Below are 16,200 nucleotides of genomic sequence, written 5' to 3'. Positions count from 1 at the left end.
TTGAATATAATTATTTTATTTAAAAATTGTTCAGATGTCAGGATGCCAGAGAATTTCAAATCATTCATTCATTAAAATTGTTCATACAAAACTATAAACTTGGTTGGGCTGTGACTCAGTCACTCGCCTTTTGTTCGTGAGACTGACATTCTGACCTTGCATCTCATACGAGATGGTCAAGATTGGATTGGATTTTTATCCTTTAGGTCAGGAGTCAGGCAAATGCCCTATCTTTCACCGAGACTTCCTTTCACCTAAGGAAGACTTCCATTTAAATGGTGAGGGTTTGTATTTCACTTAGGAACAAACTAAAAATTTGGAAATATTTCTTCCTAGCTATGCAAACATGAGTCCTTCAATCTATATATCCCGCCTTATCCACCCCTCATGTCTTAACCACGAGCAAGTGATGCCAGTCCCACTTACCAGAATCCTACTATTTCCTTACTTCTGGTCATAGCCAAACAGCAACAGAGTAAACCCATTTAAATGACTGGTTTGTATAGCTTGGAAAAATGTATTATTTTTTTATTTGTGGTTTTATCTAACGCAGACCCATCAGTTTTTACTGGGATAAAAATCTTGGCTTTCTTAGACAATGATGTACTGTTCTGTATCATGAAGTGGGATGACCAACTCTCAGATACTGGATACTTATCAGGTGCTTGGAATTCTTAGGCCTCAATGTTTTCATTTGTGTTTTTTCAAGTCGGGTAACACACATATACTGTAAAAACAGTTGATTGCTCTTAGGTGCTGGGCACTTCCCAAATATTGTGTTCCATTTATCTGGATGATGATTGAGTGGTGCAAAGTAATAATACTTAGCTGATCAGGTTCATAATGGCTTAAGATTAGATTAGCATCTTGTAGATGTCTACCATTTTATATTTGTCATGGTTTGAATATTGTTCCTATATGATCTTCAGCAGCTGAATAATTTCCTTGAATTTTTGGAAAAAAAATATGGGTTTTAAATTCCTTTTCCCTGATCTGGATATTACTTTCTGACATAGCTGTTCAATTAGCTCATTGTAAATCTACCCATTTACTATTCTTTGCATTCAGATCTTCCAGACTATGCCATCCACCACAAAGAGCTATACCAAAGTTGGAGTTAATCTTAAGCCTTACATTTACAACATGGTTCTACATAGCATTCTTGTAGTTTCTGGCTCTGATCAAGTTGTGGCATTATCTTTTTAATCCAACAGTTGAATTGGTAGAACTTAAGACATTAAAACTTGGTGCACATTTTTTATATGTTGACCAGGTTGAAATTTTTGTTTAGAAAATTAGCTATGACCCTTTGGATTTTTGCATTTGGCTTTTTCAACTAAAGTTGCAGCTTAGCATGTAATAATAATATATAGTAATAATATTGCAATGATGAGGATAAAAATTGTTTAATGTAATGATATTTCTACTTCTGGATTGGTAAATCATATAACAATCTCTTTGAGGACTCCTGGTGTAATTCAATGACCCCCGCATCCAAAATGTTTGTTAGCTACAAGCGTGATTTTATTACTATGAAACTATGGAGATGAACCATGTATACTAAGATTCGGCAAGCAAAGTGATAAACTTGATGCAATTAGCACCCTTGACAACCTTTTAGGCAAGCATCAAATAGGTCGTTGCTTGATGCTGGTTGCATCTTGCAGGTAAATGAGCACATAGTAAGGAACTCCATTTTGGGTAAATAACCCATTTTAGTAGGTGGTTCTCCACCATAGTTCCCAACTAATGATGTCAAAGTCCGAGGCTGGTAGGACAAAGATACAGTTACTTTTTTCAAGGGTGCATAACCAAATATTTTTAATTGAATTTCCATCAGCACTGCTCATAGGAGGATTGATATATATATATATATATTTTTTCTTTTCCTGGTAAAGGGGTTATTGTTGTCAATGCACCCTGTAGGGTCCATGCAATTCAACTTTGGCTCCTAGCTACACACTGGTGGGTTTTCTTGTTACTTGCCCCGGGGTTACTGAAAAGCCTCCCCTGCCCCAGCCTTGGCTTTGATCCAAAATCAAAAATCCTTACAAACATATGGTTTCTGATGACTGGAGAATTGCTTTTTCTAATGTTGACAGTGACTCCTTGTACCATGTTAGCTCAACCTCTCGTGTGTTAACCACTTGCAGTACCATCACAATGTGTTGTAGCTTTAGTATTGATATGATAATTTCTATGCCCAGCAGTAGGTAAAACACACGTAAAATAAGCATTTGGAAACATTTAGTTAGGGTGTTATACCAATGGTATTCTATACAGTATTCAAATACACTATACAGTACTGTACTCTTCAACAAAAGGATAATAAAAGTTATTCCATGGATTAAGAATGGATGTGTTTCATGATTTATTAAGAGAAAAGAGCAAAAGAGAATAATGTAAATAGCATAGATGATACATGAACACTTTGATAACCAGGTCTAAGCTTTGTACCAAACTGACAACCCATAGAAACTGGAGGGAATGGATTATGTCATTGCTGTGACTTGTGTGCCACACAATCACTGACCAACAATTAAAAAAATATTGAAGACCACAGCAGCATTCTTGGACAAGTCCTAGTCAATTAGTAATTTTATGGACAACTAGGATCAGAAATTTCTTGTTTCTTAGATTCAAATTAAGTCTTTTAGCTTAATAGGGAAAAAAAACTATATGTTCATCGGACTTAATGGCTAAGAGAGATACTAGTGCTGAATAAGGTGACAAGGACTGGTTAGTAGGGATGCTGACTGTGTTAACATTGTATTTTAATTAAACAATACAAATACATTTAAACTTTGGCAAAGATGGGAAAACTATCTGGTGTGCGTTTCACATTCAAGTGATACCACATGAGAGTTAGTTTTTAGGAGACATTAGCAATGGAAAGAAAGGGTTAGTCATGCAGGTATTTACACGTGTGCATATGGTAACACATTTTTAAGTAAAAATGGAGTGCATTCATCATGGGAAAAGCATTTGCCAATTAAGCAAAATACAGTATTTAATAGCACAGTTGAGCTAATTTAGTCTTATTTAATAAATATATCCAGTTTCATAAAACGTAGGTCACATCAGTTTTTATTTTCTCTACCAGTTTCCATGTAGTCACAAATGTATTGATAATTGAAATTGAGAGAAAATTCACAGGATTGCAAAATCTGCAATTTCAAAATTGAACTAAATTTACTATAGGTTTGAATGTCATCTCTTTCTGAAGATGTAAACAAACACTGATTATTGTAGAAAATAAAGTTTACTTTACATAATAGAATTGAAATAGTGTGAACAGATGTCAACCCATCAGTGATTGCAGAAAGGCAAGTCTTGCCTTTCTCAGAAATTTATTAAGCAACTACAAACATCACAGATATTTTTTTTATATAAAATAGAATTCATTATTTTAAAAAAATGTAGAAGAGATGATGAAGCTTATTGGAACTTTATGGTTGGCTCAGTGAGAAGAGCTAAAACAGTAAATAAAAAGAACACTTTTTGACTGGCATCTACAATAGCCTAACTTGCTCCTGCAAATTAAATGCCAAATAATTAATGGTTTCATTTTGATATCTATTACACACTGTACCATCCTAGCAATTAAAGCTTAAGAAACATTCACGAATAAGTAGTAGGCGCAAGGTTTTTGTTTTGTTCATGATAGTCAAGCCAAACATATTTAAATATTAATTATTTCCTGTTCAGTTGAGTGTACAAATAAGAAAAAAATATGATGAAGCTTGTCAACAGAGATAATTTTGTAACTTGGGTTCTAAGTAAAGAGCTAATGGTTATCCTTTTAATAACTCTACATTTATTTGATAGCAAGTAAAGGGCCTCATGCCTTGGCAGCAAATTCAAAATTTTCATACAGGTTTTTAGACGAGGTGTCTTGCACCTTTTGTAATTATAGTCCATTTCCTTTAGCGATGCATATTTGCACCGGCTCGCAGCGGTGCCCTTTTAGCTCGGAAAAGTTTACGGATCGCTGATTGGTTGGACGAGATAATTCCAACCAATCAGCGATCACGAAACTTTTCCGAGCTAAAAGGGCACTGCTGCGAGTCGGTGCAAATATGCATCGCTAAAAGAAATGGACTATAGGTAAAAAACATTGATAAGTTTAATATATACTGTATACCAATCATTGTATCAGGAAGCCCATGTTTGGCATAGGAATACATTTTTTATTATGTGCTCTCATTTTGAAGAAAAATAAATTTCAAAGATCCAGGAATACAGTTTTCTGGTAAGCATAGGATATAATTGGTTTGCATACAGTACAATGTATTTAATCCTATGAAAGATATAATTTCTGTTGCAGTCAAAGTTACAGGGAAGTACGTACTGTAGTTAGATAATGAAAAGGGATGTAGGGAATACATAAATGTTAATGAATGGATAGTTTGAGGGATTTGAATGTATTTCTTGTAATGATAATCATTCCTTTATAATTTCATTTGCATGCAATAGATATAAAAAATTAACAAGAGTATCAAGTTATTAGTCTGTTAAATATTTGCTAATCTGTATTGTTGAATACAGTACTAAAATTCCTATTACAGAATATTTTTATGTATTGCACTTTTTCTTTCATAATTGTAAAGTTTAGTAAGAACTTATTTGCATTAATTAGTTGACTACATTCAATTAATATATCATTCTACATATAGAATGTATAACAAATATTTTGTTAAAATCATATACAGTACCATTAACACTTCTAAGAATATTTAAAATTTTCCAAAGTAGTTATTCTATGCTATTCATGTTGAAATAATTTAACAAGGATACTTCATTGTTTTGACATTTCCATAGAAGAAATCAGTAGGTAACTACAGAACTAAATTTTATTTATATATAAGCCTATAAATTAACCCTTCTTTTTTTTCAAAATTAACTTCATCCTACCCTATAAACAATGATTATCACAAATTTAAGAGCACCCATACTAAACATGTCAATCAGAGCAATTAATAGTATTGTAGACATTTAAGAATTGTAAGTTTCTGCAGCAAATTTCCATCTTCTACCAGTGGCAGATCATACGATATACATAGAGAGCAGTAACGTGAATCTCACGATAATTTAATGTAGCTAGAGATCCTTCACAATTACAGTACTGTATCTACAAACTGGGGAAAAAATCCATAGGCTATGTATGCATGTAGTCATCCATGATGCATGAATGTTGGACTAGCACACAGATGGTTACTTCTGTCGCTTTATGTGACGTGCCTAAAAGTAATCTTCATAGAACACTTACTCTTACCTACTGTTATATACATCACTATTGAAAGCAAATACCCTGTATGATTAAAAGGATGAAGAAATTACCTTTAATTATATACTCAAGTACAAGACGAAACATTTTGAGAAATTTTACCAACGCAGTTTATAAAAAGGCAAAAGCTTTAACACTGACAATGCCAAACCATGAAAATGCTCCATCGAGAGAGACAGACTGAGAGGAAAAATAAAGCTTATATATGATACTGAAAGTCTCATTGTGAGAAGCACAGGTCAGATAAGTGCGACTGGCCCAAAGGCCTACCCACCCACCCTTATTGCAATATTATGTACAAAAATATACTATTTGCTCTTAACTTTGACAGGATTTGGCATAAACTGATTCAAACTATAGCAGCACTGACAAATGATTCAATTTAATTGCAGCTTTATGCAAAGGGCATAAATAAGGAATTAGATGTTTGAAACTTACTACATTATTCCCATGTATCTTTACACTGATTCTGACCAGTCATTCTTATTTCTAGTTTCCCACCACTAAGAATCTATCGTTAAATCTTTTTAATTTGATTAGGTTTAAAGTGAAACATTATGGATACGTAGCTGCACATCAAGGTTAAAAAAAAAAAAAAAAAAAAAGAAAGACTGCCTGGCTGCGATAGAGCTGCATTATCACAAGTAAGCCTCCATGCTCACCTGCATTTGCAACGTGTAAAGTATCATATGTTACTTGCTGCTAAAGCCTTTACATTTCATGTTAAGAATGTATCCATACAAATAACATTACAGCTTCCAACCACCCAGTAAATGGCAGCTCTGACTTCTGTAAAATCATTCACTGGATTATAAGGTATTTGGTCCAGAGATGATGACAGTTTAATAGCTGTCGTATCATTATATAATCAAATAAAAAAGTCCTACGTATTTGGGCCTCCTGTAAGATTAGTACATTATTGTATGTCATGAACGAAATAAAAAAGAGATTGAATATGGTATTGTTAATTTTCATGTACATATACTTTTTAAAACAATTTCATCCATTGTGGCATAGAAATTATCAACTTTGCAGTACAGTAATATAAAAAATAATTTTAGAAATTATTTTATTCATAGTTTTTCATATTTAATTGATAAACTTTTGCAATCCTCAATAGGGAAGTGAAGATCCCATGAGACAGGAAGACCAATTTCTGTCCCATAACTATATTATACAAATACATTTTTTTGCACAGATCTTTAGTCATAAAATGCACATTGGATAGATTTATGCAAGGTACACCAGTCCATTTAATTTAAAGAACGTGAAATTGTTTATCGTTATACTTATCAAATTTCTAAAACACAGGAGACCCATAACAATCAAGCAGTAGCTGAAACAACACACACAATTATTAAAGATATTTTGCAAGAACTTCAGCTTAAAATGATATGTAAATTATTTTGATATTTTAACTGTTATATTAAACCCCTCTTATGTAAAACCCTGGCGCTTATGATAATCTATGTAAAGACAAATCTAAAAAGATAGAAGCTAAAAATTCTAGAAGCATTACATGAATTAATTGCATAGTGTCCTTACAAACCCCTTGAGCTACTGTGTAACCAATTTTCTACACTTGTCCACAAGACCTGACAAAGATGGACATGATGGAAGGATCTTGTTTAGAATTGCTGGAGAAAATTTAATTTCTTATGCTTCTAAATTACTGTTGACCAGGTTAGTTCAAGTTTATATGGTATTTCTGTCATATATTGCTGTTCCATTAAATTCTGAAAAGTATTATACTGCATCATACATCTGTTAAAATATGCTAGGTAAATTCTATTAAATTCCACTAACTGGTTACCATTAATTCTTGAAAGTTACATGAAGGAATTGGCTTGTTGATAGAAATTACCGTGTAAATTGTTTTGATGAGTTAGTGACATTATTAAAGGTCGGTATTTTGATCTAATGAAAATATAAAACCTTATTTCACCACACACTAGAATTAGACCTTGTAAATTTATAAAAGATAACACAAATATAGCCATGATCTCCAGTACACTGTAAGTGTTAAATAGAATTTTTCCAACATGTGTTAATGATAATATGAATATTTCAGAGTTTTCTAGAGCTAAATGTGGTATGGTCAAATATGAAAAATTTTCCTGTCATACAGTTTGTGATTTTATATATAAAAAAAATTGAGCAACTACAAGGTTTTACTGTACATTGGTATTGTGCATCAGCTCTTAATTTTATGTAGTTATTTAAAGAATGACTGCATGTATGGTTTTATTGAAAAAGTTTGATTTAGAGTCTTCTGCACAGTAAATCCCTTAGATAAGAACAAGATGCATTACAAAAGTGGGTTTTTAAATTGAAAAGTCTTCAAGTTGAAATGTTCTTCAAATAAACTAACCTTACCAAAACATATTTTTGCTATTGAGTTAGCAGTCATACCTGTGTATCAAGAATTTTTACTGCTATTAATGCATAATAAAATATTTGGAAAAATCTATATTAAATTTTGCTACTGGATTTTTTTATAATTATTGCTCCCGGGTTTTTATCTTTAAAATTTTTATGTCAAAATTTATGTGGGGGGAGGGGACACTTTTGTAGTGTAAACCAAAGTGCCTATATGTCAGTGCAGAATAGGTAGATTTGAATTTTGACTGTGTAATCAAATCCTGTAGGGTTACAATACTTTAAAATTTTAGTCTACTATATTTATTTTCATGACAAACTTGGTAACCAAGCATTGCATATAATGGAGTCTCAAGTCAGTCCACAGAGATATACTTAGAATATATGGCAAATTCCAGATTTGCTATCCAGAAAAAATTATAATCATTGCTCTTTTTTTTTGTTTTTTCTCCAGCAATCTACCCATAACATACAGCCAACTATTTACTGGCGCTTTCAGATACAGTAGCCATAGTACATAATTGTCAGGTGTTTTGGCACTAATTGTACTAATAATGCCATATGCATATTTTGCTCTCTAATATACAGGTTAAAGATAAATTCTGCCTAAGAATGCAGTAAGTTGTTTAGCTCACTGTAGGAGTAAACCTGAATACAGTAACATAATTCATTATTGCAATGTGACCTAAAATTTACAACTAACATTTTAAGAAACTGAAGGAATAGGAATTAATGTCTTGTCGTCACCAAGAACCTCTTGCAGACAGAAGGGATTTGATATAATCCTGGCACATTGTTCTCACATTACAGTTCCCTTCAAGTTTATCAAATGCAATATTACAATGTTTGTAACATCAGTGTTGCATTAAATTTTCAAGAACTGTAAATTTTTAGACAGTATTTTACACTTTTATTTTATTCAAATCACACTACTTTCATGTTCCTTTTACTACAGTATATAAGAATATTAGTTCACCACTCACTAACTTCTGGAGAGTAACAGTTTTAGAGTTTCTGCCATTTTTGAATGTCCAAAGTTCAGAGAATTCTTTTAGAATTTCCCTCAGAAGATCAATAATTTTGTTTTACATCTATGCGATCCTTGAGCAGCTAGTCCTAATAGGTTTAGCGGATGCCCTGAAAAGATTGACTCTTTTTATTTATGATGATCAATACTTTGCTTTTTTAAAAGACACAATAAAAAATTTCACAGACAAACATTTTACTATTAAACTTGATGTTATTGGAGCCTTTGTGTAACTGCGGATAATGAGCCACCTTAAATCACAGGAAAACAGATCATAACTACCACGGGGTCACGTCCATGGTTGACCCCGTTTGCCCAAGTGCCCATTCTGGGTAGAGTGGTTTGAATTTGGCCAAAGGGGAGAACGTGAGTCTTTAGTGGGCGGATAACGCGTTGTTGTGAGTGGGCGATCGTTGTGAGCGCTGATATGGTTGTTTCTGATTGGGTGGTTTTGTGGGGTAGGCGGCGTGTGTGGTGGCGTATGAAACACTTCTTGACAACTGCTGGGGTTGTGCTGCCGCTGGGGTGAAGGTACCTCAAGTAGGCGGTGCGTAGGGTGCTGTAACAAAACTTAGGTCAACACTACAAGCAACAAGCATAAATACCAATTCTTCCCTCAGGTCTCTCCAGTAGCATCTAACTAAATTAAAATATTCAATTATTAAAGTAATGTTTTATTAAGAGACTTTCTGCTACACGAGATTACTTGAGGAAAGAACCTACAGCAACATACACTACAGTACATTTACAGAGAAGGTATGGTAATAGTGCCTGTGAATAACTTCATGAACTTGGGATTCTGCTTGAATAGTGCATATTGGTTATTTTCATCCATGACACTGATGTGAAGCCGATAGTTGTAAAATAATTATTCATGGTATAGTGGGTCAAAACAACAAAATCTTTCCTCTGTTACGAAAGGTTGTGCGAGATGGAGTCAGTGAAGAGTAAAAAGATTGGAAAGGATGAGCATAGGTAATCAAACAGGCTTTTGAAAATGTTAAAGAGACTTGTTAATGGGCTTCGTTGCCTAAGTAGCAACAAACCCGTCTATTAAGTAGAAAACAAAATTATCCAGTAAACCCTGTATTCAAACCATGTATTCATTTTAGAACTGTGCTTTTTAAGACTTAGTTTGTCAGATTAATTTCCAAACAGTATCTGTGAGAATGTAAAACATGTCACATACCAAGTAGATGACATAACAAACATTTATTTTCTTGAGAAATATTGTAGTTGAAATTAATAATATGCAGTAAAATTTTATCTACGGGCGAGTCTGTTTGGGAAGGATAGAATCTAATGCAAATGACTAAGGTAAAAAATTATTTTGAAAGATATTTATAAGAGGAATAAAAAGATACTGTATAAGAGAAAGATCCCTGAGGGATCTCCCTAGAGATCAGAGCTAAAATATTTTCCTGTACATACTGCAAATATCTTATCCTTTTAGCAGTCCATTATATCATTACAGATGACCATTTTCAATACTGTACAGCCATCCACAGTAATAATGGGCAGATAGGAAACCTTATAATATGGTAATGTAGTGGTATGTAGAGTAATTGGGTTAACCAAACATTTAACAGACCTTGTTCAAAGCCTTTGGAAAAAATATAATTCTCCCTGTTTCCGAGTGGATAATATATTATGAACAAGTAGAAAAGAAGTAAGAAAGGTTATGGGATTTCAAGGGTTTTTATAGTATGGCGTAGTTGATAACTTAAGCTGCTACAAAAGGATGGCCACTTGAATGATAACTAAAGATGCAGGCAGAAGTCAGTCCTCATTAGAAGGGGCCATGAGAATTTTTTTTTTTTTTTTTTTTTTGGTAGAAATATGGCAAAATACAGTAAAGTGTTAATATACACTTTATGCCTGATCAAAAATTCTAAATGTACAAAACAAAGAAAATTCATAAAAGGCTCTTTTCAAATTCTATCTGTTGTATGTATATTGCATTTGTGAAATTCTTATGCTTCTTGTGTGTCAACTTGACAAATCATTGTGTTCGAAATAGGTTGCCAACTTGAGACATTGTATTTTAAGTGTTCTATAATTTATTTTTTATTCTATTTAGATTCTCAATATGGTCAAAAGATATAATCCTAGAGTCCTAGGCTTGCTATTACAAGTTTGGAATTTTTTCAGTTGTAACAATATTTATTTGACTTTAATCATGTATTTCTCATTTTACTTTTCCTAGTTACATTTTTTTCACCTGATACTTCAACTATACATAGTATCAATTGATCAGAATTAATATTGGCTTTGCTTTTTTAGGTGTGTGTGTTTTGCTAAGGAAAACAGTAGTCCGTGTCGCCTGCTACATAGATATCCATTGTGAATAAAGGCAATAAGGGCCAAGAGTCTCCCCTTTACCGACCAGTAGGTCTTGCCTAAATATATTCACTGTAAGTAGATGCTTAAATCTAAATTCTCTGCCACAAATTTACTCCTGTAGCTTGCATGTCCACTATACCAACAAGTAATTTTATTCTTGACCAATGTAAATATGAAGCTTTTAAACTGTGTATCATTCATGATGTTCTTTTGAATTCATTGCACATTAAAATCTCTAGGTATTGGTTGGGTGAAGTCGAGCATTGAAGTTCAGCTGTTGTTGATCAGCTTCAAGTAAACTGCAGAACTTTTCTTGAAATCAATATCTCGGCATCAATAAGCATAAGTAATTTTGGGAAATCATGTGCAAAGATTCTTTTGAGTGCAAGTTAAACGCTAAATTTTAGGAATACAGTAGTTATTCTTTTTATACAAATATCAGGAAGACTAGATTTTGAATAAGATTTATTTCTATGTACCTCCCCTGGTATTAATATACTACTGTATTGCTTCTCTTTTTAAGCTCGCTTCATATCGTCGTTTTCCCCCCAAAACTAAAAATGTCCCGATTTCTTTTATTTCAATAGGTTTAGGCCTTTAATTTAGTATTTAAACAATATAGCAGTAACCATTTCTTGTGTACTATACTGTACTGTCTTTAGACTTTCTCTACACCAATCTCATGGTATACTGTGTTTTCTCCGTTTTCCAATTGATAAGAGTAATTCAGATTACTAGTGATTTTAACATAAAGTCTTCTCCTAAATTCATTACTGCGTAGATTTTTCTAAAGAATTGCTTCTCCGATCTTGGTCTAAATTCTACTTTCGTATTGATTTTGCTGTAGCACTTTCATATTTTTATACTTAATGTTCAGATTAAGATTTAATAGTATAATTTCCTAAGTTCCCCATTGATCAGAATAGACCCAAATACTGTACAGTTTAAAAGAGCTTAGCAGGGTGTTAATGTATGCTTTTTTATAAGAAACATTGTAATGATCTACTTATTCATATTTAAACATATGTTCCTAAGATACTTTATGAACTAAAAGCCAAATGCAAGAAATTAAGTTTACAACTTTTTGTTTCAAAGCCTATAGATAAAGGTTTTGTGAACTTCATCTTATAAACAAATTGCAACTGCTTGCTTTAAAAGTAGGTAACTTGAGGTACTGGGTAAGGAGAAGGGTTGATAACTTTGATGTATCCTTTTATCTCAATGCTGTCCTGTACAGTAAGTGTGACAGCACTTAAACTAGACAAGATTACTTGATTACCCTGTTTCGGGACTAGACTTAGAAAGTCATTGCTTCTGTCTGCCTCCATATTGGTATCATGTATGAACATAACTGTAACATACACAAATCACTCATATTATCATCCCAGACCTTATGCTGTACAGTACAGTATATTATATATGTGAAGTACTTGGCAAAATAAAGAAAAAATCTGCATATACATAAGGACAGCTTTGGTAGCTTGAAAGTTTTATATTTAAGTAACTGCAGGTCAACTGTCCTATGAGTGGTTACTAGGTCATCAACTATATTAAAAAGTAGCATTGTAGGAAGCATAACACTTCTGATTAAAGGATAGAGCAAGAAACAAAAGACATAATCAGAGTATTAAAGGACCCTTGGTTTTTATTTTATGAATACTCTTACCAAATTAAAATCATAGTAGAGTTGCAGAGCAGCATTTTAAACTGTTGGTTTTAAGCTAAGTTTCCTTTCCATGGGTTTTCCTAATGATGTAGATATCACCTTATCAGATTAACTAGAACTTTAGTAACTTTACTCCCTCCATTTGCACTTGCAAGATATTTAGCGTGGAAATGTATTTGACATCGTATAGCTAGTAATACCCTTTCCTAGATATAGGTTAGCAACAGTTCAATTGTGCTCTAAGGACCTCTCTCCATAGTAACAATGTTCCAGTTTTTTAATCAGGAAAAAATATAATTACATAGGAAAACAGCTAGTGTCTAAGATAATTGGAATTTTCCAAAGATGAAAAGTAAAGCCACTTCCTCAATTGTATTTGTAAATATGGTACTATGCTATTACATTTTTACAAAAGAGTATTTGATTTAGGACTCATGGTAAATTGGAATAAAAGGCTTTGCTAGACTTATATACAATGTGTAAAACATATTTTGTACATGTGCAGTTTAATTGTGCTATAATTTTCTTTACAGAAACTGTGCATATACTGTATGGGTATTCAAAATAGGCCCAATATACGACAAGTTTTGATACACCATAGTGAAACAATGTGCAGACGTGTGCAGATACCAAGTTTAGTAAGTGAATTTTACCAAAATACATTTTTTTAAACTAAATAGATTTGTGAAGTTGCTACGCATTTCACAAATGAACTGCAGTACTGTAGTTGAATTCACTGATATAGAGTGCATATTATACAAGAGAGTTCTGTACTGGATTTGATTATATACATATGATAAGCAATTAATGTGGAAAAATATTTAGTAAACTAGGAAAAAATAAGTTCAAATAAAATCTTACCATTATGGCATGCTTCCATTAACTTCAAAATATTCAATAATGCATATTTTTCCCACCTTCCCCATAGTACACAGTACAGTATATGGTCCACTTAGCAGAAGGGTTAATTGTATTCCATCAGAGAAAATTCTCTGCGTTAGTAGTCAAAGATTATTTCTATGAACCTCTCCTAATATTCTTGTTGCTTTTCCTGAAGCTCTTGGTTATCAATGTTTACCCACCAAAAATTATAAAGTTTCAATGTTATCTTTAAAACGATAATTCCTCCAGTAAAGTAATGAAACAATCTAGCAGTTGGTGATAAGTAGCATGCTAAGAGTTACCAAGATATAGTTTTTCCCTCGCAGCTGCTGTGTCAAGTGATTCCCCTTCCAGATTTTGGATGTTTTTATTTTGGTTTAAGTTTTCTTGCTCATTTGGTTAGAATTTGACAAAAATATTTGTCTGTTGTAAATAATATAAGTACCATTCATTGCTCATAACAGCCAAGGGAAGAAATTTCAGTTCAGTTCAGTAACTCATTAAGTTTGGATCCAAATATTCTTTGAACACTAGATTATTTGTATATTAATTTCTAGATTTTAGAAGTAAAACTACATCTCTAAAATTCTGCAGAAAGATTTTTTAATAATTTCGAGACAGCTCAATAACATGCCTGTTTGGTGCTAGATGGACATTTAACTTGAGAAATCGTGACTTTATCAAGATTAATTGGCCTCTAGGACCCACGTTGGCTGCTGCTGTTGCCTTCAAAATTGCTTTTGAATGAAATTGAGGGGTCTAGGAAAATTCAAAGACAGCAATTCATAGATAGGATAATTTGATAAGGAATTCATTGATTTACATACCTCTTTTATTGATGAATATTATTTAATAGAGCAAATGAATATAAAGATATAGAAGGTGAAAGTAAATTGGAAAATCTTTACTTTAATTCTATTGCAAAAAAAAAAAAAAACTATTAAATACAAATTTAAAATGAAACCTATTAATTTATTAAAATGTAAACTAAGCCTCTTTAATTATTCAATGATTGGCTCATTAGCATTTTAGTTCATAAGTTCTTTTTATATTCTTTAACAGTCGTGCTATTTCCGCTTTTTTCAAAAGAGGCTCTTCTGTTGTGTACTATTCAGTTATTGGGGTTCAGGTAGCACTTGCAAAACTGTATCATGCACACTAGTCCTTGATCAGGCTGTCCTATCCTTGTGTCCTCCATGTAATTGACATCTTCATTGTGGTTTTGAAAATTTTACACACAGCTTTAATCATATCATTTTCATAGAGTTATTGTTATTGGTCCTCCTTTGCATAGGATTAAACTGGTCCTCCTTTGCATAGGATTAAACTTCTTGATATTTTCTATAAATGGCATGTGTTTGATTTGATTTGCTGGGTAAAAAAGCGTATGCCAAAGGAGTGTTTTTGATAAAACTAGCAAGAATTCAATGAATTGCTGTCGAATTGTTCTTGATAAATTTTCTGTGTAAGCAATTAAGAGTTTTTATGATATTCCAAATAGATAGAAAAACCCTTCCCCCCCAAATTAAGTTATGCATTTACAAGTTTTTTTTTTACTTTTCCTTCACTGATGTCTTGCCTCCGCCAGTGTGTGGAAGATGGTAATAAGAACATCATGGGAGTTTCATAAAAATAAAAAATTTAATACAAAAAAAATCCCTGTTCATAAACATACCCACCCTCCCTCCCTACTAAAAGGTGATGTCAAAGAACAGGGAATACTTGTGTATTTGAAACTGAACACCAGTTCTCCTAGCATGCTACTTATCTATATTAACAGCAAGATTGTGGGATTACTTTATAGGAGCTTGTGTTTTGAAAGAAAAGAAAATTTGAGTATGTTAAATTTTTAGGATTATATTTCAATAAAACAAGCTTCTAAAGAAAAAACCAATATGAACATCAGGCGAGTATAAAAATAGATAAAATTATTAGAATTATGTTGGTCTGGTTTATTTTATTTTATTTTTTTTTTTTTGTTGGGGGGGGGGTGAGAAGAGAGACAATACTGTATTGCTAATCTTTGTGATTCAACTGTCTCTTCAGATGACTGTATCCTGTGAGGGCAGGGAAGTAGTTCCATCTATTGTTCTGTCCCCATGAACTGCCACAAATTTACTTAAACAAAAGGAAATAAACCTCTAAGCGAATGCAGAGACTGTGTGTGTAAAGCATAACACAGATTAAAATTTTCTTTTTACTTTACTTGCAATAAGGCTTGTGTATTTTCTTTGAAGTTTGATTTTAACCAATATTATTTCTGAATCAAACTACCACAAACAGGCCATTTTGACTTTTTTTCTTTCTTTAAATATGTTTGTTTTCGTATTATATAAATTTGTCTAAATATTTTCCCGTTTAATTTTTCTCTTTTATTTTTCCTTTTTTGTATTGTTTAACATTATAAAGCAGGAAACGTTTGGTTTAAAGTAAAGGGTTCATACCATATATATTCTCTTAAGTTTTTGCATCATTGTTTTTTTTATTGCTAGTTTTAACCATCTAATTACTTTGTGTATTCCTGTACTGTACAGGGTAATGTTTGTAATTGTTTTAATAGAACAAGATATTGAAATTCAGTGGCATCAGTATATTTTTTGAGTTAAGGTTTAATGT

At 32.5% G+C, this 16,200-nt stretch overlaps 1 protein-coding gene and 1 long non-coding RNA gene across 9 annotated transcripts in view; one reads left to right on the top strand and one right to left on the bottom strand.

Moving 5' to 3' along the window:
* Nucleotides 1-4,001: 4,001 nt before the first annotated feature.
* Nucleotides 4,002-16,200, bottom strand: part of Slob (Slowpoke binding protein) — a 261,375-nt gene continuing 249,176 nt past the window's right edge. For 6 of the 8 annotated variants that reach the window (XM_068345249.1, XM_068345252.1, XM_068345253.1 and 3 more), the window contains one exon: nucleotides 4,002-9,252. In XM_068345249.1, coding sequence (XP_068201350.1) covers nucleotides 8,983-9,252 — 270 coding nt within the window. In that variant the 3' untranslated portion in view covers nucleotides 4,002-8,982. The remainder of the gene's footprint in view (nucleotides 9,253-16,200) is intronic. The other 2 variants (XM_068345250.1, XM_068345256.1) reach the window with 2 other exon arrangements.
* On the top strand, nucleotides 10,975-15,765 carry LOC137614742 (uncharacterized). The gene is made up of 3 exons (XR_011039142.1): nucleotides 10,975-11,107; nucleotides 13,236-13,340; nucleotides 15,631-15,765. It is a non-coding gene; the product is annotated as an uncharacterized lncRNA (long non-coding RNA).

This window comes from Palaemon carinicauda, chromosome 21, assembly GCF_036898095.1.
Source record: "Palaemon carinicauda isolate YSFRI2023 chromosome 21, ASM3689809v2, whole genome shotgun sequence".
NCBI classification, from domain to species: Eukaryota; Metazoa; Arthropoda; class Malacostraca; order Decapoda; family Palaemonidae; genus Palaemon; species Palaemon carinicauda.
Note: the sequence above shows the minus strand (reverse complement) of the source record. Positions and strands in the feature narration are given on the sequence as shown.